Source organism: Hylobates moloch, unplaced genomic scaffold, assembly GCF_009828535.3.
Source record: "Hylobates moloch isolate HMO894 unplaced genomic scaffold, HMol_V3 SCAFFOLD_2, whole genome shotgun sequence".
NCBI classification, from domain to species: Eukaryota; Metazoa; Chordata; class Mammalia; order Primates; family Hylobatidae; genus Hylobates; species Hylobates moloch.
Window position 1 is genome coordinate 16932298 of NW_026652277.1, and position 24584 is coordinate 16956881.

Consider the following 24584-nt stretch of genomic DNA (forward strand, 5'->3'; position numbering starts at 1 on the left):
TAGCATATCCAAAAATGGTATTGCTTTATTTTTTTAAAATATATTTCCTTTTTTCCGGAAAATCAATCGAATCAATTTTATTCTCACAACAATCCTGTGAGTAAATATTATTAAAAATATATTTTTTGAGGAAACAGATTAAAAGCTTTAAAAATGTGATTCACTTAAAATCAAATAGTGAATACATGATAGAGTCAGCACTAAAAAGGCAGATATATCAAAGAGAGACTGAAATAAGCAAGTCATTTTTTGTATCGACTTCGAAACACCTCTTTACTATCAGTGTTTGTATTAATCATTCTTGATCTTTATATTTCACATTTCTTGGTAATCCAAATGCTTCATAAATTCTCTTACACATCCTGGATCTCTTGCTTCATTCAGTGAGATAATTCCTGGTGAGCAGGAATGCATATGGTTTTCAGATGTAGAAACTGGGATCTCCAGAGACAAACAAGTTGGCCATGGCAATGGGATACAATCATCTTATAGGATTTTACAAACCTGATTTGAAGTTTTGTCCTAATATAGAAAGGTATGCCTTTTCTCACTAGAGAGATTATTCTAGAATTTTAGAGCCACACCAGTATATTTCACGGTAACCTAGTGATCTGGATTGCCCCTCTCTGAGAAGGCAAAGATTCTGCAAGCAATGAGTCCTTCAAATCAAATTCCTGGCTTTTACAAATTGCTTCTTTTTTGAATTCCAAAAGTTAACTAATTCTTTTCTATCTATTCTTCATTTCCTCATAAACGAACACTCATCAATTTCCCCATTTTCCAGCCCTATACTTTTCTTATTCTTTGTGGCCACAGACAGGAACAATTCACTAGCACAGTGGTTCCCAGAATCACCTGGTAAGTCTTGTAAAAATACAAATTACTGGGCCCCACGTACTCCCAGAGTTTCACATTCAGTTGGTCTAAAGTGGGGCCTAACAGTTGGAATTTCTAACAAATTATCCGGTGATGCTGATGCTACAGGTCTGAGTAGCACATTTTGAAAATCTCTTCACTAGTACACCCCCGATGTGTTGTCTTGATGGATCCTTCCAAAAAATTGTGCAGATGCCAAGGCTTGTGAATCGCACACATGGTACTGAATGCCTGGGCCTCACATCGAAGGCTTCTATATCGAGAAGAAAAGAAATATTTGTCATGACTCATTGCCTTTTTCAAGCTGTTCCAGCTACAAAATTAAAACCAGAAAAGGACTCAAATGAAAGCAAAATTAAAACAGCTCAAGTAACACTGTCCAAATTTTGAGATTTATGGCATCATTTCTGGAATTAGGACAAAAGGTATACTAGTGATTCAGGTATGTCCTGGGCTGACCACCCTGGAAGCTGGCATCTCCAAGGCTCCCGAAAAACCCTGGAACCCAAGCCAAGTTGTTCCTGCACTCCCCCAGAAGCCAGCTCATGTCCTTGGCTTGCGGCTTGCTTTTTCTGTCAACAGTAAGTTCTTCCATATAGCTCTCCAAACACATTAGCAACCTATAACTCTTTTAATTAACTAATTTTTCTACAACTTCTCGGCTATTTTTAACACAGAAAAAAGTGTCAATTGTCAAGAAATAAATGCTGTTGGGCCATCGAGCAGGTAGGCTGTAAATCTGAACGGAGAACCTAGCCAATGAATTTCCTTAGGATTTCTTTCTTTTGTAATAGCAACCTTCAGTGGAGATTTTAATTCCATTTTTCATGTATTTGGGGAAAAAATAAGGCATTTTATGTCATAGTACAAAATTCTTCAGCATTCCATTTTAGTTATTAAATAATGACTAGTATTTGAAACAGCACTGCTACATTAAGTAAAAAATAATTGGCAAGAAATGTCAACTTAGACATTTAATAAGATATGTTAATAAGATAATATTTCTGCTTAGAAAATAAGGTGTTAGTTCTACCTTTAACGTATCAATATATTGTAGGAAATACTGACCTTTTATTCTGATCGCCACGAGTCCATTAAATTACAAAATGTGGGACAGCCAACACATGATATACTACTAAGTAAGAAATCTATGTCATCCAAAGGGAGCTTTGCTGTCTGAGTCCAAAAAAAAAGGAAACAGAAGCATAATGGTAAGGTTACTGAACACTCAGGTCTTGAAATAAGTCATTCTGTATGAGCATGAGTCACCGAAACTACTTCCTTAGTGATAAAAGTTGCCTAAGTAACATCAATGCCTCCCTACGCTAAGAAGGATATGGGCAGTGTGCTGGGTTTCAAACCCACTCGTCATAGTCATTTCCTTTATTTAATTGCTAACTGCCCTTCCCAGCTGTAGTTTGGGGCCTGTGTTTTAGGTAGTAACTCAGCAACTAGTTATTATGCTATATTTTATCAAGGAGAACAAAACAGTAAACTTTGCATTTCCATGGATTTCAGGGTAAAAGTCAATGTTATTTCACCAAGGCCCTCTGACTTAAGGGAGTTATTGTGAAACTGTTCAACTAGGTCTCAATGTGGCCACATCATTATGCAAGACTCAAAGGCAAAGTGATTCAACAGAGAAAAGAGGAGCAGATTGGGAGCCCTCTGAGAGGAAGGGAGGGGTGGTATTCATTTCTGTGTCCTTAGCACCTAGCAGGGAGCCAGCTCACCTAAAGACTCAAAATGCAGGCTGTGCAGGTGCATTGGCTCATGCTTGTAATCCCAGCACTTTGGGTAGGCCAAGGAGGGATCACTTGAGCTCGGGAGCTTGAGACTAGCCTGACAACACAGCAAAACCCTGTCTGTACAAAATATATTTTAAAAAAATTATCTGGGCATGGTGGCATGTGCCTATAGTCCCAGCTGCTCAAGAGGCTGAGGTAAGAGGATTGCCTGAGCCCAGGAGGTCGAGGCTACAGTGAGCTGTGATGGAGTCACTGTATTCTAGCCTGGGTGATATTGCAAGATAGTGTCTCAGAAAAAAAAAAAGACTCAAAATACATCCACCAAATGGGGTTTGCTGGTTCTTTTCAAAATAATCCAATCTATGAAGTAATTGTGCCACTGCTGAGTTAGGATTTCATCAGGCTTTGTTGTTATTGTTGTTGCTGTTGCTGTTGAGACGGAGTTTTGCTCTTGTTGCCCAGGCTGGAGTGCAGTGGCGCCATCTCAGCTCACTGCAACCTCTACCTTCTGGTTTCAAGTGACTCTCCTGCCTCAGCCTCCCAAGTAGCTGGGATTACAGGCGCCTGCCACCACGCCCAGCTAATTTCTGTATTTTTAGTAGAGACAGGGTTTCACCATGTTGGCCAGGCTGGTCTCGAACACCTGATCTCATGATCCGCTCGCCTGGGCCTCCCAAAGTGCTGTGATTACAGGCATGAGCCATTCATCAGACTTTTTAACACATATATGACTTTCTTTTTCCCTTATATTTACCATAGGACTGTGGTATTTGCTGCTGTTGCCCTTGCAGACATGTGAAGTACATTAAGTATGCTCTATTTTAAAATAAACCCAGTGTTGATGAGCATTACTTACAAAAATCTGACATACAAAAGCAATGAGATTAGTATTGCATGAGAAAATTTAAAAACTGGATAGCCCATAGGTATTATCAGTAACACTATTGGGTTTGGCCTTGAGAATCTTGGTTGCCTATAATTCCCTGAGCCTCCTCTCATTTCCAAAAACTCCCCCATAATTCTTGGATTGCACAATAGTACTACCATGAAGGACTAAAATGTTAATAAATCTCCCTAAAAATCAAACTAATAGATGGTAAGTATAGGGAGAAGTTGTTTTTAACTGATATAAGTACTGCGTTCCAAAAATGTGGTTTTATTTCTTTTCTACTAGCAAATGGGGCAAAGCATTTTTATTCACTTAATCGTACGCAAGATTCAAATGCCATAATTATCCATTCATTCTGGTGGGTTGAGTCAGAATTAAGAAATGAGATCTCCACAGAAAACCCCTAAAACTGTCTATGGACTTCTTGATGATTCACTAAGGGCACCATATTCTCTGAATCAAAATGGGTCCTGTTGCTGCATCAGAACTGGAAAAAAGTAGATCAAAGAGACAAACATCATGATAACAATGCCAAAGAGATTTGGGGACATCTCCAATGGTAGCACAAAATTACCATGGCATATAAAGTACCACAGCACAGTGAGGTTTAGAGTTTGGGGACTGGAGCCAGAAGTCCTGTGTTCAGGTCTGCCACCTCTTGCCTGGATAAACTTCAGTAAGCTGCTTACCTTCTCTGTGCCTCAGTTTCTTCATATGTCAAACCGGGCTGTTGTGAGGATTAAATAAGTTTAAATGATTGCTTTCATATGTTGTAGGCACTCAATATATGAAAGCAATCATTATGGTTACCATTAGCCTTTCTATCCAGGTCAGACTCCAGTTTTAGCAATGATATCAAAGTGTGCCTGGTGATGGTTGTTTGGGGTTCACTCAAGGACCTAGTATTAGTCAAGGACTGTGAAAGCTAGCCTAGAGTTAGCAAAAGAAAAACCCTGGCCTGGTGTGGTGGCTCACGCCTGTAATTACAAAATTTTGGGAGGCTGATGTGGGTGGATCACTGGAGGTTAGGAGTTCGAGACCAGCCTGGCCAACATGGTGAAACCCCATCTCTACTAAAAATACAGCATTAGCCAGGCGTAGTGGTGGGCACTTGTAATCCCAGCTACTTGGGAGGCTGAGGCAGGAGAATCGCTTGAACCTGGGAGGCAGAGGTTGGAGCCGAGATAGTGCCACTGCACTCCAGCCTGGGTGACAGAGTGAGACTCTGTCTTAAAAAAAGAAAAAAAAAAAAGAAAAAGAAAAACCCTGATCAAACACATAAATATCTCTGCAGTGTATTCTATCACACCTGTCTGAAGTCCTAGCGATGCCATTCGAGTAAAGTACAATATTGTATCGGAAAAATTTCTCATAATTTGTGTTACAAAGAACATGTACTTAATCTATATTAAGCTTGAGTACCACAGAATTTTTTTGTCCATATGCCACGTATCCATATGAGTCACATTAGAGAACATATTTCTAGTACTTAGCTAATTAGAAATACAAAACCTTACTCAGTAGTTTAGAAATCGTCACGGTAGAATTACGAAGAGGGCTGCCAAATCCTTTATTCTGCTACAGTTAACTCTGAATGGTCTTTCTTTACTTATATCTCATTGTAATGTTAATGAATTTTCTTGTCTTTTAATCCTTGCATATTGTCATTATGTCATTTTATATTTCCTTCCATTTGCTACATGGCTTCATTTAGGGTTACTTTGTGTTATTTTTTTTTCTAGAATTTGTCTTTTATTTTCATTTCCAACCTCTGCAAATCATACTGATCTTTGTCACCATACACAAAAAACAAAGCTTGAGAGGTTTATTTTAAACTCTGAGTTTATCAAACATATTCAAAATTAAATATAACATTTAATATGCTGAAGAAAATCATTTCACTGGCTGAGTGAATGTGATATGCCAGAGTTAAAGCATCTCCCAATTGTCCATTTTTGGAAATATCAGTCAATTCATTAATCAGTTTTGAAATACATAAGATGGAGTTCCATTGTATTTCGCAGATTTATAGGAAAGAGATTATGACTGTATAGATGGTCAGTAATCCCCTTCCAACGTCACAGGTTACCATAAAGGCAAACAAAAATTTATATTAAAAATGTATCTGTTCTTTAAAAGAAAATTAAACAACTGATATGCACATCAATGGAAGACTGGCTGAGGAAAATGTGGTACATATACACCATGGAATACAATGCAACCATGAAAAAGAACATCAGCTGGGCATGGTGGCTCACGCCTGTAATTCCAGCGCTTTGGGAGGCCAAGGTGGGTGGATCACCTGAGGTCAGGAGTTCGAGACCAGCCTGGCCAATATGATGAAACCCCATCTCTACTAAAACGCAAAAGTTAGCCAGGCATGGTGGCATGCATCTTTAATCCCAGCTACTTGGGAGGCTGAGGCAGGAGAATTGCTTGAACCTGGGAGGCAGAGGTTGCAGTGAGCCAAGATCGTGCCACTGCACTCCAACCTGGGAGACAGTGAGACTCTGTCTCAAAAAAAAAAAAAAAAAAGACATCATGTCCTTTGCAGGAACATGGATGGAGCTGGAGACCATCATCCTTAGCAAACTAATGCAGGAACAGAAAAGCAAATACTGCATGTTGTCACTTACAAGTGGGAGCTAAGATGAGAACACATGGACACAAAGAAGGTAACAACAGACACTGGGGCCTACTTGAGGGTGGAGGGTGGAAGAAGGGAGAAGATAAGAAAAAATAACTATTGGATACTAAGCTTAGTACCTGAGTGATGAAATCATCCGTACAACAAACCCACATGACACAAATTTACCTACATAACCAACCTGCACATGTACCCTTGAACCTAAAATAAAAGTTAAAAAAGAAAATTGTGCTATTAAACAAAATTATTATTAGGTCCCTTACCTAAATATCTTGAGAAAAAAACTACCACTGGGGAACTATATCACCTCCTCAAAGTAGGCAGAGTAAATTCCCAAGAAGCCAATTGCACTTGGCAAATTTTCTAGCTGTGGCATAACCTTTTTCTCTCTACAAAAAAAAGGAAAAACAACATTATAGGCCACTGGGCAAATACGTGCTAGTTTTCTTATGGTAGTCTCACTCAGCCAGTAACTAAACTGAGATGATGTCATTTAGGGCTCTTTCAAGTGACATGAGGTTTTTATAACTGGATTGATGGGTTTTTTGTTTGTTTTTGATCAAGTGAACTAATACTGAAAATCTGGCTTTAATTCTTTGTCCAACATCAGCAGGAACTTATTTTTGCACTAGATTTCTCCTCCATGTGTTAATTAAACTCTTGTGTTCCCCCTACATACTTACCACCTTCTCTTTCCTCTGTCATAGACTGTGAATTAGACATTGATGAAGTTAAAAATCACTTATAGTCTACAGGGAATTGTTAGCTGTGTTTTCCCCCTCAAATGTTCAAAGATACCTCCCAGAAAGTGTCTTTAAGGTTTTATTTTCCTTTTGATGTTTTAAACACTGTTTTAGAGAATCGTGATGAAGTTCATGATTTTATACTAGCTATGGGAACAAGACTAACATACTCAAAGCAGCTAAATGACAACATAAGACCATCTACTTTATTCCTTTAAGTGAACAGATTAGAAGTGCTTAGAAATGCTGTAGACCCTGCGCCATGGTCTGATAGTGGTCGGTGGGCATTAGATTCTTGTAGGAGCGTGAACCCCATTCTGAACTGTGCATACCAGGGATCCAGGTTGTGTGCTCTTTATGAGAACGTAACGCCTAATGATCCATCATTGTCTCCCGTCATCCCCAGATGAGACCATATAGTTGCAGGAAAACCAGCTCAGGGCTCCCACTGATTTTACGTTATGGTGACTTGCATAATTATTTCATTATGTATTACAATGTAACAATAATAGAAATGCTTGAATCATCCTGAAACCATCCCCCGACCTGGTCCATGGAAAAATTGTCTTCCATGGAATCGGTCCCTGGTGCCAAAAAGGCTGGGGACCACTGCTGCATAATGTAAAACCACACTATCCAATTATAGCTCACCTTCATGAGACTATAATTTATATAGACTAGAGAAGGGAAGATACTTCCAGATTAGGGGACCTGAATTAACCGTCTTTCAACTCAAATTAACTTTCCAACTAATTATTTCTGTCTGGAATGCATCTATTCTTTTATTTATTTATTTTTTTTGAGATGGAGCCTCGTTCTGTCGCCAGGCTGGAGTACAGGGGCACTATCTTGGCTCACTGCAACCTCCGCCTCCCGGGTTCAAGCGATTCTCCTGCTTCAACCTCCCCAGTAGCTGGGACTACAGGTGCGCACCACCAGGCCCAGCTAATTTTTGTATTTTTAGTAGAGACAGGGTTTCACCATGTTAACCAGGATGGTCTCCATCTCTTGACCTCATGATCTGCCCGCCTGGGCCTCCCAAAGTGTTGGGATTACAGGCGTGAGCCACCGTGCCCGGCTGCATCTATTCTTTTAATTATCCTGTTCACAAGGCTCAGAGCCTACTCAATTTTGATTATCCCCTTGCCCTTAAACATCACAATTCCTAAAATAATCTCCGCATCAGGCTCCCTTTATCATTCACTTGATCTACCTCAAGCAGACCTCAAATCAGCCTCATTCTCCACCCCTAAAATACAGCTACGAGCATGTCTTTCTCCTAGTTGAAATTCACAGTGCATTCCCACTGCCCACCACGTTAATTATCAACTCCTCTTCCTGGCATTTACTCATCCAACGCATGGCCCCACGTTAACTTTCAGTTCCCTTTCTCCCCTACAAATACTCCAGAATCCAGCAACTTTGGGATTATTCCCGTTCCCTAAATGTCCTCAGCACTCTGCCACCCACACAGTTTTTGCTTATAATGTTTGGTCAGCATTAGAGCAACCTTTCTTTGCCATGATAAGCTGTAGAAATTGTACTCATTCTTCAAATACTATCTTTTCTAATGACATTTTCTGTTCTCCCTCAAGTAGATATGATCATTTGTTTTCTCAACAATATTTAACTTATTTTTAGGCATAGTATTATAGTTTTTTTTTATTTAGATTTAGGGGGTACATGTGCAGGTTTGTTACATGGGTACGTTGCGTGATACTGAGGTTTGGGCTTCTAATGATCCCGTTGCCCAAATAGCGAACATAGTACTCGATAGGTGGTCTTTCAATCCTTGCTTCCTCCCTCCCTTCCCACTTTGGGAATCCCTAGTGTTCATTGTTTCCATCTTTGTGTCTGTGTATACCCAATGTTTAGCTCCCACTTAGAAGTGAGAACATGCAGTATTTGGTTTTCTGTTTCTGCATTAATTTGCTTAGGTTTATGGTTTCTAGTTGTATCCGTGTTGCTACAAAGGACATGATTTCATTCTTTTTTATGCTTACGTAATATTCCACAGTGTATATGTACCATGTTTTCTTTATCCAATCCACTGTTAATGGGCACCTGAGTTGATTCCATGTCTTTGCTATTGTGAATAGCGCTGCAATGATTATTTCTCCACCTAAACTCTTTAGCATTTTATCCTATCTGTGCAACAGCACTCACTTACCACATTCCGCTATGTATTCCAACTCTTTTCTGCTTTCTAATCCTTATACAAGGCTATGAGATCCCTAGAGGTGTAAAAAGTATCTTACTTACTGAAATATACTAAGAAACACTGCAGGCAGTGCAAAAAAATATATGAATACATCTATCTGCTGAATGGAATATGAGGAAAGACCTGAGGGTGGGGGAAATGTACTGTATTCATGGAATAAGAAAGAGCTTAGGGTTCTACTGAAATTGCTGCCTGGGGGGAACAGTGGAAATTGAGGATGCATATACATACTTAACATAGCTTCCAAAGGCCACCAGTTAACTACGATCCTCAACCTCCTCCGCAGGATAATTTCTGTTTCCCTCATAGTCTTTATCAACAGTTGCAATTATTTTGTTTGTTCCTTTATGGGTATTGTCTCTCTGTATCATATACATATACACAGACTCAACACTATGTTCCAAGAGGCTTTGGGCCATACCTGCTTTGGTCCCTTCCCCAGGGTCTACCAGACTGCCTGGCACATGGCAAATATTCAATAAATATGTTTGGAGTAAATGAATAAAAGTTGTGTATCACGATACTTTGTGAAGATTAAATGTAGTCACGTCTAAAGTGACTAGCACAATGCTTAAACATAATGAGCACCAGTAAATATTAGCCCCACACACTATATTTCTTCCTTCTACGAACTACTCATGTATTAATGTATATATTCAACAGATGTGCCTTGCTTTTCTCTAGCCACTGGAAATACAGTAGTGAACAAAAGAGAAAAAAATTCCTACCTGCCCTTAGGGAGATTACATTCTAGTGAGGAGATGAGCAATTCCCACCAAGAAGTTTAAAGAAGGAAGTTTTTGGCCAAATGTGGAGGCTCGTGCATGTAATCCCAGCATTTTGGGAGGCCAGTGCTGGAGGATTTCTTGAGCCCAGGAGTTCAAGACCAGCTTGGGCAACATAGCAAGACCCTGGCTCTACAAAAAATAAAAAGTTGGCTAGGCATGGGTGGCACTCCCAGCTTCTAGGGAGGCTGAGGCAGTAGGAATGCTTGAGCTCAGGAGTTAAGAGGCTGCAGTGAGCTATGACTGCGCCACTGCACTCCAGCCTAGGCAACAGAGCAAGCCTTTGTCTATATAAATATATGTAAGTTTTAAAGAAAAAGGGGTGATGGCTTGAAGATAGATGCATTGGTGGGAGAAAAGAAAGCATGGAGGTGCCGGGCGCGGTGGCTCACTCCTGTACTCCCAGCACTTTGGGAGGCCAAGGCGGGCGGATCACGAGGTCAGGAGATTGAGACCATCCTGGGTAACATGGTGAAACCCCGTCTCTGCTAAAAAGATTCCGAAACTTAGCCGGGCGTGGTGGTGGGCCCCTGTAGTCCCAGCTACTCGCGAGGCTGAGGCAGGAGAATGGCGTGAACTGGGGAGGCGGAGCTTGCAGTGAGCGGAGATCGCGCCACTGCACTCCAGCCCCGAGGGACAGATCGAGACTCCACGTCTCAAAAAAGAAAGCAAGCAAGCATGGAGGAACGGAAGCCAATTGCAGTATTGCAGGAAGGAGGTATGAAATGGCTTGGATCTGAGTGACAGCAACGTAACAGAGGAGTGGATCCAGGAAGAGTGGGGCATGATACCCATTGGATCTGAGATGGAAGAGTTAGGAAGTGGCAATGATGAAAGTTTCCAATCTTGTTGTTTTGCTGTATTGCCCTGAATAGACAGGGAAGCTGGCAGGGGAAGCGACGGTGGTTCATGGGTTTTAGGGCGTGAGACGGGCTAAACCCAATCTTGCATGTGATTCCTCCTAAGAGGCAAAACAGAATCTAAATGAAAATTTTTAACTCACAAATGAAAGTAATGTTTTAGAATGCAGGTGAAAACAAATCTCCCTTCTTATATAGTATGATCACTGTTACATCATTTGATTTTGTTTTTTACATCATTTTACATCGTAAACATGGTGTTATAGCTGTCTGCCAAAGTCCTCTATCTGTCCCTTTGCAGCAAGATCTGTGTTAATCATCCCATCTCTTCAGTTCCTGGAACACAGCAGATCCCTAAATAATAGGTCCAGCACTTAATATTTGTGAATTGAACTGGTTGACAGTAAGCAAAATTTTGTTATCAAGGCAAACAGAAAAGAGAAGTACATTTAGAGTCAGAAAGGCCTCAATTCAAATTCTTGTTCCCTTCTTCCCACCCCTTCTAGTCATACAACCACAAGAAAATTGCTAGCCTGCATCTTAGGCTCCTTATTAGTGAAATGGATGATCAAGTCTATCTTGCAGGAGGGTGTGAGTGCATTAAGTTAAATTAAATATATACACAGTGCCTGTCATTCAGTTGGCATCAACATTACTTATTATACTATTTATTATTATTACCTGTATTTCCATGGATTTTAGGTTTTGCTACGGTTTTCATGCCCTCACTGTACCCTCCTTCTTCTTTCTAACATTCCATCCAAACAGTCCTGCTAGATGCTGTTCTCTTGGCACGGCTAGCCAGCTTTCCCAAAGCCTCCATAGGCCACTAAGCTTCTGTCCACACGGCTGGCTGGTCCGTCAGTTTAAGTCACCCATTTCAACTGACATCATGACAGCTTGCAAATTCCAAAATCACTGTTGGTAATTTAGATGTGGTAGTGTTTATGCCTGGTCTATGAATTATACCACCATGTCTTTATTTATATGCAACTTGCATCATGCTGTGTTGAAAGCAGCTTCCCAGTCCAGCACTTAAAAATACTTCTGAGATAGGTTTTCATAGCAATCAAAAAATAAACACAAAACCCAGGAAAGCTATGTCTGTGTACCCAAAAGATACCTAAGAACATAGTAGCATAGAGAGCAGGCTGAGTTGTCTCACTCAAGGATGTGAGTTTAGATTCATTGATCTCCCTGACTGATAACTATCACCCATTGATTGAGGCACTGTATATCTTACCTCAGAATGAAATGAATTCTTAAGTCTCATGAATTCTACATGAATGAATGAAAGTCTTTCTGTAGCTTTCACTTCTCTTACAGCCCACCAAAAACAATGGCATTTTCCAATAGGAAAAACACATTGAACTCTGTATATGTGTGTGTATATATATGTGTGTAGTACATACATATACTTTATTTTGAGACAGGTTCTCACTCTGTTGCACAGGGTGGAGTGCAGTGGTGTGCACAGCCTACTGCAGCCTCAATTTCCCAGGCTCAAGCAATCCCCCTGCCTCAGTCTCACAAGTAGCTGGGACCACAGGTGTGCACCACCACGCCTGGCTATTTTTTTTGTTTCATATATATATGTTGCCTAAGCTGGTCTCAAACTCCTGATCTCAAGCAATCCTCCTGCTTTGGCCTCCCAAAGTGCTGGGATTACAGACCACCTACACTTGTATACATTCTATATGCATCAAACAAACATGTCTGTGGCAAGAGAGCAGCCTATCACAGCCCAGAGACTTCAGAATGGGGACAGGTTGGAAGGAGGAGCTACCTATCCCTGAGATGATGAAGACGATCAGTGCCCATTCCAGGAGACATCACCGCAGCCCTGAGGAATCGGCTATGGGCACCAGCAGGGCACCGTGCCACACCGCGCCAATGCCTTGTCCTCCTTTTCCATAGTGAGTCAGTCAGCAAGCGTCCCCTGACAGTGCCACCGCATTGCCCTGGGACCGGCACTGCATGTAGAAGTGAGTTCCACACTCTCTTCCTCCCATAGGGAGATCACTTTTCTCATTCTAAGGGTTCCAGGCAAACTCACAATGGTGACATTTGCTGAGCAGTGGCTTGAATAAAGGGCTCTCAGAAAGCAAGACGTAACTCAGAACATAGGCCTGTCCTCCAGGGCACCCAGCCCCAGGAATGCTCTTGGGGAATGACCCGCAGCCTCCCAGTGAAAGAGAGAATAAAAGAAAGCCCCAGCAGGCGAACTGGGCAGTAGAGTCCTGTAATTCCACCTTAGCAGCACCATTGGCAAGAACGAACTGGGATAAGGTAAACAAAATATTGCCTAAAAGAGGCTTGTCCAAAGAAGTCAGAATAAGTTCTTCATGTACCTGTAAATTATGTTTCTTAAATACCAGGTAACCTGCAGTACCCCGTGCCGTCACCAAAAAAAAAAGAGGGAAATACTTTTTTTTCCTCCTATCCACTGCAGAATCAATTTTACAGTGGTTCTGCAGTTAATCCTTTACAGTACACCATAAATCTAAATACTCAAAAAACCTGTGATTTTTCAATTGCTACTAAATCACAAGACTGATTTACAGTTTCCTTTTATCCTCCCTTAGAGAGTAAGTACTCAGCTCTGCTCGTTACTAATATTGAAACAACAGCCCTTGAATTGAGTGATTTCCCTAGAAAGGTTAAGGTGACAGAATCTGAACACTCCCTCCATGTCTTGGACACGAAGTTTTTTGCTGCGTAGACAGTTTTATCCCTCTCACCCCAAGGTCAATTGCACGAATTCTTTTGGAAAACAGGACCGGTGACATTTCCCAGACAAATCACCGTGAACCCTGTACTGTGCATTGCTGTCCTAAAATTAACACATAAATCTATCGCCGCCAAACATTCTGTCATTTGTGTTATATAATTGCCTTTCATTTGAACTCATTAATCAAATTGGGGTTTTTAAGCAACACCTAATTAATTCTTTAATTGGCTCACATTATATCTTTAATGACTTCCACCGGGGTAAAAACCACTGATCACTGAGTTCGATTTTGAAACTACGGACGTCGAGTTTCCTCTTTCACCTAGAATTTTCAGATCTTGTTTAAAACGTTGGGTGTGGTTTCATGGCGGGAGGGGTAAGAGCGAGAGGAGACCGGAGGGACGAGGGCGGGGACTCTGCAAGAAAAACCTTCCCGGTGCAGTCGTGATCCGGGAGGCCCACGTATGGCGCCTCTCCAAAGGCTGCAGAAGTTTGTTGCTAACAAAAAGTCCGCACATTCGAGCAAAGCCAGGCTTTAGCGAGTTATTAAGAACTTAGGGGCGCTCTTGTCCCCCACAGGGCCCGACCGCACACATCAAAGCGATGGCCCAGCTCTAAGTTGGTAGCACCGAGAACCAGCAGCGCGCGCGGAGCCCGCGGAGACTTGAATCAATCTGGTCTAACGGTTTCCCCTAAACCGCTAGGAGGCCTCAATCGGCGGGACAGCAGGGCGCGGTGAGTCACCGCCGGTGACTAAGCGACCCCACCCCTCTCCCTCGGGCTTTCCTCTGCCACCGCCGTCTCGCAACTCCCGCCGTCCGAAGCTGGACTGAGCCCGTTAGGTCCCTCGACAGAACCTCCCCTCCCCCCAACATCTCCCCGCCAAAGCAAGTCGATGGACAGAGGCGCGGGCCGGAGCAGCCCCCCCTTTCCAAGCGGGCGGTGCGCCAGGCTGCGCGAGGCCAGAGCCCTGCGTTCCTGCGCTGTGCGCGCCCCCACCCCGCATTCCAATCTCAGGCGCTCTTTGTTTCTTTCTCCGCGACTTCAGATCTGCCAGATTCCTTACTCTTTGCTCTTCCCGCTCCTTTGCCCGCGGGTCTCCCCACCTGACCGCAGCCCCGAAGCCGCCGCGCGCCTCCTCCCACGCCCCTTTGGCGCGGTGCCACCGGACCCTCTGGTTCAGTGCCGGGCGGATCCCCCCCTCACCGCGCGACCCCGCCTTTTTCAGCACCCCAGGGTGAGCCCAGCTCAGACTATCATCCGGAAAGCCCCCAAAAGTCCCAGCCCAGCGCTGAAGTAACGGGACCATGCCCAGTCCCAGGCCCCTGAGCAGAAAGGCTCGAGGGCGCCGCTACCCCACCCGCCTACCCTCCCCGCTTCTCGCTAGGTCCCTATTGGCTGGCGCGCTCCGCGGCTGGGATGGCAGTGGGAGGGGACCCTCTATCGTAACGGGGTTATAAAAACAGCGCCCTCGGCGGGGTCCAGTCCTCTGCCACTCTCGCTCCGAGGTCCCCGCGCCAGAGACGCAGCCGCGCTCCCACCACCCACACCCACCGCGCCCTCGTTCGCCTCTTCTCCGGGAGCCAGTTCGCGCCACCGACGCCGCCCAGCCTATCGCCACCCTCCGCGGCCATGTCCACCAGGTCCGTGTCCTCGTCCTCCTACCGCAGGATGTTCGGCGGCCCGGGCACCGCGAGCCGGCCGAGCTCCAGCCGGAGCTACGTGACTACGTCCACCCGCACCTACAGTCTGGGCAGCGCGCTGCGCCCCAGCACCAGCCGCAGCCTCTACGCCTCGTCCCCGGGCGGCGTGTATGCCACGCGCTCCTCTGCGGTGCGCCTGCGGAGCAGCGTGCCCGGGGTGCGGCTCCTGCAGGACTCCGTGGACTTCTCGCTGGCCGACGCCATCAACACCGAGTTCAAGAACACCCGCACCAACGAGAAGGTGGAGCTGCAGGAGCTGAATGACCGATTCGCCAACTATATCGACAAGGTGCGCTTCCTGGAGCAGCAGAATAAGATCCTGCTGGCCGAGCTCGAGCAGCTCAAGGGCCAGGGCAAGTCGCGCCTGGGGGACCTCTACGAGGAGGAGATGCGGGAGCTGCGCCGGCAGGTGGACCAGCTAACCAACGACAAAGCCCGCGTCGAGGTGGAGCGCGACAACCTGGCCGAGGACATCATGCGTCTCCGGGAGAAGTAAGGCTGCGCCCATGCAAGTCGCTGGGCCTCGGGAGAGGGCTGGAGGGAGAGGGGAACGCCCCCCCGGCCCCCGCAAGAGCTGCCACGCCCTTGGGGATGTGGCCGGGGGGGAGGCCTGCCCGGGGGACAGCGGAGAGCGGGGCTGTGGCTGTGGCGGCGCAGCCCCGCCCAGAACCCAGACCTTGCAGTTCGCATTTCCCCCTCTGTCCCCACACATTGCCCAAGGACGCTCCGTTTCAAGTTACAGATTTCTTAAAACTACCACTTTGTGGGCAGTTGAAGGCCCTTGGGCACAATGAGAGCGAGTCCTCCAAACTTTTAGAAAGTTTCCTGCCCCTTCTGGCGGGCTGCCAATCACCGGGCGGGAGAACGTAGGAGGGGAAGGCGGTGGAGGGAGCGAGACAAAGGGATGGTCTCTCAGGGGCGGGGATGGCGGGGCTGTCCTACAGGTCTGTGCAGCCACCGTGATTGCCCCTCTGCGCGGTGCCCGAGGTCCCGCTGAAACCTGCCGAGGGCGGCAGGTCTGAAAGTTGCAGGCGCTAGTTGCGCGGAGGTGGCGCAGCTGCTCTGGAGGCGCAGCGCGAATACGTGGTGGTTGGGTGTGGCCGCCCCGCCCCTGGCGGTTTCCCCGTTCCCCTTTGGTTAATGCGCAACTGTTTCAGATTGCAGGAGGAGATGCTTCAGAGAGAGGAAGCCGAGAACACCCTGCAATCTTTCAGACAGGTTTGTAGACTCTCTTCCCACTTGCAGCCGCCTGACCCCACCCAACACAACCCACGAGCAATTCTAAAAGTTGCTTAACTCACGTCTAAAAAGTGCAAAACTTCAGGGCAGCGCTTAAAGCCCTCTAGTGGCGGGAAGACCACAGGTTGGAGCTCCTCATGATTAGAAAAAATATTAATAAAACCCCTTGAACGATTTTTTTTTTTTTCAGACGGAGTTTCACTCTGTCGCCCAGGCTGGAGTGCAGTGGCGAGATCTTGGCTCACTGCGACCTCCGCCGCCCGGGTTCAAGCGATCCTTGAATGATTTCTTAGCAATTACTTGGGACATAAAGAAAAATCTTTTAACTTTTTACTTTTCTTTCCAAAATGTTGCACAGTTTTGCAACACGTTGACCTTCTGGTTTCGAACGGTTACAATTTTAGATTGTGGTTTACCAAAGTCAAGTTGCTTAATTTTTACAAGGCCACAAAAAGCGCAGTTATGCCCTGCAGTTTAAAATGGAATACGTGTTGGAAGATAAGAAAACTTAGTTTACAACTGGAATGGAGCCAGCAAGTTTCTTTTCTTCTTTGCAACTTCTATTGTGGCATTAAAGTTCGATGGAAGTATCAGTATGCACAACTATTTTGTGTTCTAATAAGGGTGGAAAGGAGCCATCTGTCCCCTCGGCTGAGGGGTATTAATGGTTTCTATGGGCTTCACTATGGAATGTAGATACAGACATTCTGGCAAATGTGGTGGCTCTGGACAGAAATAATAGGAGTCTTTGTGTTCCCAGGGAAGCTTTGCAACAGGCTACATTCTTACTGAATATGTAATGATGTAAGCACGGTTCTAATTGGACACGAGTATTTGCTAACATCCGTTATCTAATATCTGGCCCAGACTTGAGAAGTATGTAATGTAAAAAGTTTTTAAAGCTACAAGCATACCTCACATTTTGAAAGTCCTTTCTCGATTGGGTTCTTGTGTTCTTTAGCACTCTCGCCATAAAAAATAATAATAGTAATAAACCCAAGGCTGAAAAATTGAATTTTAACTAAAGGGTTTTTGTGCGTGTTTTTTTTTTTCACCAAAATTAGATGGACTTACAGAATTTTTAACCTAAAATTGGAATCCAAAAGCCAGAAGATCCGCATTATAGTTTATAGTTGTATTCCCTGGGATATTTACTGAGATTAACTGCAAAGCACTCTCAGATGAATAGTGTAGTATAACATTTTGAAACTGAAATACATTTACCAAATTAATTTAACCACAGCAATGTGTGGTTCATTTTAGTCCTTGAGCGTTTTTGATTATCACACCTGTCATGTTTTCTGCAGAGTAGTGAGTTAACATAAAACAACATCAATAAAAAAGATCCTCTGTTTCGAGATTAAGCAAAATTCCTCATTCTCTTCAGTGTAATAGAATACCATGTTGATCTTTCTTTGGAGGTTAGTGAAATATCTTTTGTGTATTTTTTAGGGCTTAACAAGTAAAAATGAATGTTTTCATCAAGTCTGATCTTTTTATCACCCACTCTTCATTCGTTTTTCCACCAAGGTGATAGAAAAGTCTCAACAGTTTAAGACTGTAAGGCTATAAACTGAACTCCAAATTTAATTGCTGACAAGATAAGCAATCCTCACGCATCCGTTTGAGAGGAAATAAAATCTTAGTTGCAAGATTACATATTCTGATTTGGAATGTTGAGCTTTACAAATGGAAACATAGAAGGACTGCTGAATCAGCAAAAATCCTTCATTTAGTGTCATTCTCTGCAAGCTTGACCAGTCATTCTGAAACAGGCCAACTGAACTGATACAGTGGCAAGTGAAAAAGACACGCCTTTATAGGATGAGTCAAAGGAGTTTTGGAAGAAAAATCCACCAGAGAAAGCAAAGCAAATACAGTGTAGAGTTACATTTCTTTTCCATTTTTTCCTGAACTGAATCTTTGGCATGCATATCCTGAATTGGGTTATTTCTGATTATAAATCTAGCCTGGTACAATGGATGCCAGATGACTACATATTTGCTTTGGCGCCTAAGGATAAGTTTCAGAAGATTTGAGTGGAGAAAAAAAGCTAAAACTCTTGAAGCACAATTTTCTGTTCTCCATGTACTCAAGTGTACATGAAATTGTGAAAATTTGTCCACCTCTATCATCATGTTATTCCATGAAATTACAAAACAAATCTTAAAAATGTTGTGGCATAGATTTTCTAGATTTCAAAAGTAATTAAATTAAATGAATTACTTTATTTTTTGAGACAGAGTGTCACTCTGTTGCCCAGGATGGAGTGCAGTGGCACTATGTCAGCTCACTGCAACCTCTGCCTCCTGGGTTGAAGAAATTCTCCTGCCTCAACCTCCCAAGTAGCTGGGACTACAGGCGTGTGCCACCACACCCAGCTAATTTTTGTATTTTCGGTAGAGACGGGGTTTCGCCATGTTGGCTAGGCTGGTCTCGAACTCCTGACCTCAAGTGATCCACCCGCCTTAGCCTCCCAAAGTGCTGGGATTACAGGCATGAGCCACCATGACCAGCCTTAAAAAGTAATTTTAAAATATCACTGGTAAAATGTGGATTCAGTCATGACTGAGTGCAGTTTACCGTGTGTGGACATTTATTTATTTTAAAATTGTCCGATCACCACCTTGAGTAAAACACAAGGAGTCACAATTAAAATATATTTGTGAGCAGGAGAAAGCACAGCATATGATAGCACTGAATGACTTATCAACCTATTCCAGGGTCATAAAATGTGTCAACACCTTTTCTGTAGTAAGGAGACTAGGTTCAGATGGTTAATCTAAGACAAATAAATGAGATAAGGCATAGACTTTTACATCCTCCATGTCCTGTCTTTTCTCTGTTCAAAATAGGATGTTGACAACGCGTCTCTGGCACGTCTTGACCTTGAACGCAAAGTGGAATCTTTGCAAGAAGAGATTGCCTTTTTGAAGAAACTCCACGAAGAGGTTAGTGGAGTGACTTTCAGGGAATGAATGAGGGTAAGGCAGCCCCCACGGTTGGCACAGCTGACCGTCTGTCTGTTCTTTTTGCAGGAAATCCAGGAGCTGCAGGCTCAGATTCAGGAACAGCATGTCCAAATCGATGTGGATGTTTCCAAGCCTGACCTCACGGCTGCCCTGCGTGACGTACGTCAGCAATATGAAAGTGTGGCTGCCAAGAACCTGCAGGAGGCAGAAGAATGGTACAAGTCCAAGGTAGGAAACAGATCAGCACGGCTTCAACCAAAGAAAAGCATTGTGTTCGCAAAACCCCGTACCTGTGTGTGATTCCTAAATATCCTCTAGCTCCAATGCAAAGCTGGCTTTGACTTCTTGCTCGTATTGTGTTTGTCGCCACGGCCTCCCCACCACTCACATCTCCTCCTTTATTTATTTATTTTCTTATTTATTTATGAGACAGAGTCTTGCTCTACTGCCCAGGCTGGAGCGCAGTGGCATCATCTTGGCACGCTGCAACCTCCGCCTCCCAGGTTTAAGTGATTCTCCTGCCTCAGCCCCCTAAGAGCTGGGACCACAGGCAAACACCACCATGCCCGGCTCATTTTTGTATTTTTAGTAGAGATGGGGTTTCACCATGTTAACCAGGCTGCTCTCAAACTCCTGACCTCAGGTGATCCACCCTCCTCAGCCTCCAAAAATGTTGGGATTACAGGCGTGAGCCACCACGCCTGGCCACATCACCTCCTTCAGAATAGCAGACTCCCTTCCCCCTAACCTTGCCTCCAAGTAAACCCAATGCCATACCTTTCACCTCCACTGTGTTGAAATGAGCACCGTAGAGTGAACTCTGAAAATGTTAACGTCAGTACTCCATTGCTCTTTCCCTGGCTTTCAAAACAGAAATTTAAACCTATACTGGAAGACATTCAGTGAGAAATATGATTTTTTTTTCTAAGAGAGTCAGAAGACTTGAATGTGAGCAACCTACATTTCCATTTTCTTCCCGACAGTTTGCTGACCTCTCTGAGGCTGCCAACCGGAACAATGACGCCCTGCGCCAGGCAAAGCAGGAGTCCACTGAGTACCGGAGACAGGTGCAGTCCCTCACCTGTGAAGTGGACGCCCTTAAAGGAACCGTGAGTACCAACCCTGCAGTAAAAGAGGGAAAATAATGACCCATTCTGCTGACTAAGCTCATGATGATACCTCAACAAAATGTTGAATGAGTAAAAATTTATACCATAATACAAAGAAAATGAGTTATCAAGACAGACTCAAAAGGGACTTTTTTTTTTTTTTTTTTTTTGAGACGGAGTCTCGCTCTGTCACCCAGGCTGGAGTGCGGTGGCTCAATCTCGGCTCACTGCAAGCTCCGCCTCCCGGGTTCTCGCCATTCTCCTGCCTCAGCCTCTCCAAGTAGCTGGGACTACAGGCGCCTGCCACCACGCCCGGCTAATTTTTTTTGTATTTTTAGTAGAGACGGGGTTTCACCGTGGTCTCGATCTCCTGACCTCGTGATCCGCCCGCCTCGGCCTCCCAAAGTGCTGGGATTACAAGCGTGAGCCACCGTGCCCGGCCTCAAAAGGGACTTGATGGAACTCTTGAAGGTTTTAGCTTGCCTATATCATTGCTTCTAATATGAAGGACTTGGTACTTGCATTCTCCACCTAAAATTAGAGTGGTCGCCATTTGCCGCTAATGGAAATTATTGCAGAAGGAACAGCTGGGTTTTTCTGAGAAATAACACCAGACATCTTTCCCACCTCCTGCAGAACGAGTCCCTGGAACGCCAGATGCGTGAAATGGAAGAGAACTTTGCCGTCGAAGCTGCTAACTACCAAGACACTATTGGCCGCCTGCAGGATGAGATTCAGAATATGAAGGAGGAAATGGCTCGTCACCTTCGTGAATACCAAGACCTGCTCAATGTGAAGATGGCCCTTGACATTGAGATTGCCACCTACAGGAAGCTGCTGGAAGGCGAGGAGAGCAGGTAGGGAACTCGGACTCGGATGGGTGAACTCATGCTGACCATTTGTTAGGCCCTGTGCCACTGGGCTCTAGGCACAGTGTGACATTTAATCTTTAGAAAGTTTCTTTGAGGTAACGACTTTCCACTTTTTGTAGAGGGAGGAATTTGAATTGAGAGAGAGTAAGTGACTTGCTGAAGTAAGGGTTAATCAACAGCAGAGCTGGGATTTGAACCCATAACTCTGTCAAAGCCTCCACTCCTAACTCTTGTTCATGCCCCTGTGGAGAAAATGCTTGTAGTAACATATTTTAAATGTACTAACAAGACCAGTCATGGGAAAATGTTTCTGAGACAAATCTCTAGTTTATGATTTAAAACAGTACGTTTTCTTACATGACGAAAACAAAAAGTGTGTTAATTTGTTCCTAGTGGTTGAAGTTATTTGCCAGCAATTTTACTCTTTCTCTTCATTTGTTTATAGGATTTCTCTGCCTCTTCCAAACTTTTCCTCCCTGAACCTGAGGGGTAAGCATTTTATTTCCCTTTAAGAAAAACGTCAGCAGCTTGTAACCGTTGTGTTTATGTCAAAGCGTTCATTTTTTTTTTAGGGTATCTGAAAAATGCCATATAAGAGAAAACTCTATAAAACATCTATAATTTTCAAACCCAAGTACACTCTTGCATTCTATGCTTTAAGTTAAATGCAAGCTCCTTTTTCCTTCTTCCTGCTGCAAGTACTATCTCATCCTGATGCTCAAGTGTGTCAGGGCCTGGGTTTGCAAACAGAGACTACTCTAAAATTATTTGAGGAGTAGTACTTTACACAATTGCCTCTCCCCCACAAATCATAATTGTTTCAGTAAAATGGTTACTTGTTTTTTCTAAGAAAAAACTCAACTCATTTTTACTCATTTTTGGCCTGTTTTTTTATTTAGAAACTAATCTGGATTCACTCCCTCTGGTTGACACCCACTCGAAAAGGACACTTCTGATTAAGACGGTTGAAACTAGAGATGGACAGGTTGGTATCTTTTAAGTAAAAAATAGAGTAATCTCAGACAGGAGTTGATATATTTTAAAATCAATGAATCTGCATCTCAGATACAGCTGGCTAATTTGAGAGGTTCAGGTTTCATTCATGCCTACTACAAAAAGAATAGGCTCCTTCTTCCAGCAGTACACATAGCCAACTAATTATTTGGCTCCTAGATGTGAAGTTGAGATAGCAATCTTCCTGCACTCCAAAATTAGTGATTTGCTTTGGTGCTTAATTTGAAGTGGGAGTAAGCTTCCTTAAACCACTTCCTAAAGCAGCTACATGAAACAGCTTCACTAGACTACCTCAGAATGAGGAATGTTTTGATCCTGGACATATGGCGTCTTCCTACCTCCATACTTTATAGATTCCTAAACCCATCTACATAATACAAGCATGTGCCATACGATCATTTAGTGTCTTATTACCTCCCTATGCCAGGAAAGAAATAGTTGCAATTTATTGTAGTCATCATGAAATCTTCCCTTGCACATAAATTTAAAATGTACCTGCTGCACGTTTTAATATGTCTTAATTGCTTTTAAACTTGGCTGTGTTGTGTACAACTATTATACCATCTTTTATAAACACAGTTTTTAAAAAAATTTCTTTTTGTAAGTTACAACATTCCATTGGATCCTTATATTGCCTGTAGTGGAAGAGGATCTTGTGTGTCTGCCCCTTCTAGCTTTCACTCATGCAGAAGCAACATAACCTTCTGATTTGCACAATAAATTACATATATTTAGCAGGATTTTTGCCATGATATATAGGATAATTTAATCTTTGGCATGTGGCATTATATTTATTTTGGTTTTTTTTTTTAAACAGGTTATCAACGAAACTTCTCAGCATCACGATGACCTTGAATAAAAATTGCACACACTCAGTGCAGCAATATATTACCAGCAAGAATAAAGAAGAAATCCATATCTTAAAGAAACAGCTTTCAAGTGCCTTTCTGCAGTTTTTCAGGAGCGCAAGATAGATTTGGAATAGGAATAAGCTCTAGTTCTTAACAACCGACACTCCTAAAAGATTTAGAAAAAAGTTTACAACATAATCTAGTTTACAGAAAAATCTTGTGCTAGAATACTTTTTAAAAGGTATTTTGAATACGATTAAAACTGCTTTTTTTTCCAGCAAGTATCCGACCAACTTGTTTCTGCTTCAATAAATCTTTGGAAAAACTCTTTTGTTGTGTTATTTATTGGATAATATCTAAACAATTCTCTATTTGGTCCTATTAGTTAATTTGTCATTACAGTCATGGAACTTGATAAATGCAGGTTATTTATGCTTGAGATGTAGTTCTTAATTTTGTCATTTTTGATAGACCTCACTTCTTTTTATTATTACTTAAAAACATTTACAAATAGGTGCTGTCGAATAAAGTAACTTGTACCAAAATGAAGATAGGTCTCTATAAAATGAGCTCAGCTCCATGATTTTAATCATAACAAACAGATTTTCTAAAATAAAAAAATAAAAACTTTTTTAGTACATACAGCATATGAGTAACACAAATTCCACTTTGGGAGTTAAAGCATAGGAAGTTGCCAAGATATAGGGGCTTATCTTCCGCTAGCAAGATGCAGAGAAATGGAAAAAGTTCACCAAGTTTTTCTTTGATTTAAGACAGGATCTCACTTTGTCACTCAAGCTGGAGTAAAGTGACTCAATCATAGTTCACTGCAGCCAACAACTCCTAGGCTCAGGCAATCCTCCCACCTCAACCTCCTCAGTAGCTAGGAGTACTCAAAACAAATAAACTAATGTCTAACTTTAGCCTAAAATGTGAGTTTTCTTCCCACAACTAGCCACACACCTGGCTAATTTTTTTAATTTTTTGTAGAGATGGGGTCTCGAAGTGTTGTCCAGCCTAGTCTGGAACTCCTGTGCCCAAGCGATCCTCCCTCAGCCTCCCAAAAAGCTGGGATTACAGGCATGAGCCACCACACTCAGCCTAGTTCACCAAGTTTTAATATATGAAACCACTCTGCTTTATCATGTGTGTGTGTGATATCTATACCTATATCCATCTATCTATAGATGCAGATATTTTTAAACACCTTTGTGTTTGGAGAATGGCATTAGGCACAAAATAAAACCCCCTACCTTCTGGGGAGATGAGATTATTACATGTGAATCACATGGTGCTAACTGTAGGTGTAATAAGGTTTCAAAGT

At 43.1% G+C, this 24584-nt stretch overlaps 1 protein-coding gene and 1 long non-coding RNA gene across 3 annotated transcripts; one reads left to right on the forward strand and one right to left on the reverse strand.

The window, feature by feature from the left end:
• LOC116475527 (uncharacterized) lies at nucleotides 1-15695 on the reverse strand. Its single transcript, XR_004249920.1, has 3 exons — nucleotides 15055-15695; nucleotides 1945-2052; nucleotides 1-1129 (listed from the first exon to the last, which is right to left on the reverse strand). It is a non-coding gene; the product is annotated as an uncharacterized LOC116475527 (long non-coding RNA).
• On the forward strand, nucleotides 14097-23588 carry VIM (vimentin). Of its 2 annotated transcripts, none has more exons than XM_058432026.1 (10): nucleotides 14097-14235; nucleotides 14986-15695; nucleotides 16361-16421; nucleotides 19298-19393; nucleotides 19481-19642; nucleotides 20398-20523; nucleotides 21160-21380; nucleotides 21841-21884; nucleotides 22295-22380; nucleotides 23227-23588. In XM_058432026.1, the coding sequence occupies exons 2-10, from the start codon at nucleotides 15133-15135 to the stop codon at nucleotides 23266-23268; spliced, it is 1401 nt and encodes a 466-aa protein (XP_058288009.1). In that variant the 5' UTR covers nucleotides 14097-14235; nucleotides 14986-15132; the 3' UTR covers nucleotides 23269-23588. The 2 variants fall into 2 exon arrangements, with proteins under 2 accessions (XP_058288009.1, XP_032020652.1); XM_032164761.2 differs by lacking the exon at nucleotides 14097-14235 and adding an exon at nucleotides 14716-14737.
• The last annotated feature ends 996 nt before the right edge of the window (nucleotides 23589-24584 follow it).

Bases quoted from the DNA above. Each gene is read 5' to 3' on its own strand.
- VIM (XM_058432026.1), top strand. From the start codon at position 15,133: ATGTCCACCAGGTCCGTGTCCTCGTCCTCCTACCGCAGGATGTTCGGC. The intron at 16,422-19,297 runs GTTTGTAGACTC...TGTTCAAAATAG, and splicing joins CCCTGCAATCTTTCAGACAG to GATGTTGACAACGCGTCTCT. The intron at 22,381-23,226 runs GTTGGTATCTTT...TTTTTTAAACAG, and splicing joins TTGAAACTAGAGATGGACAG to GTTATCAACGAAACTTCTCA.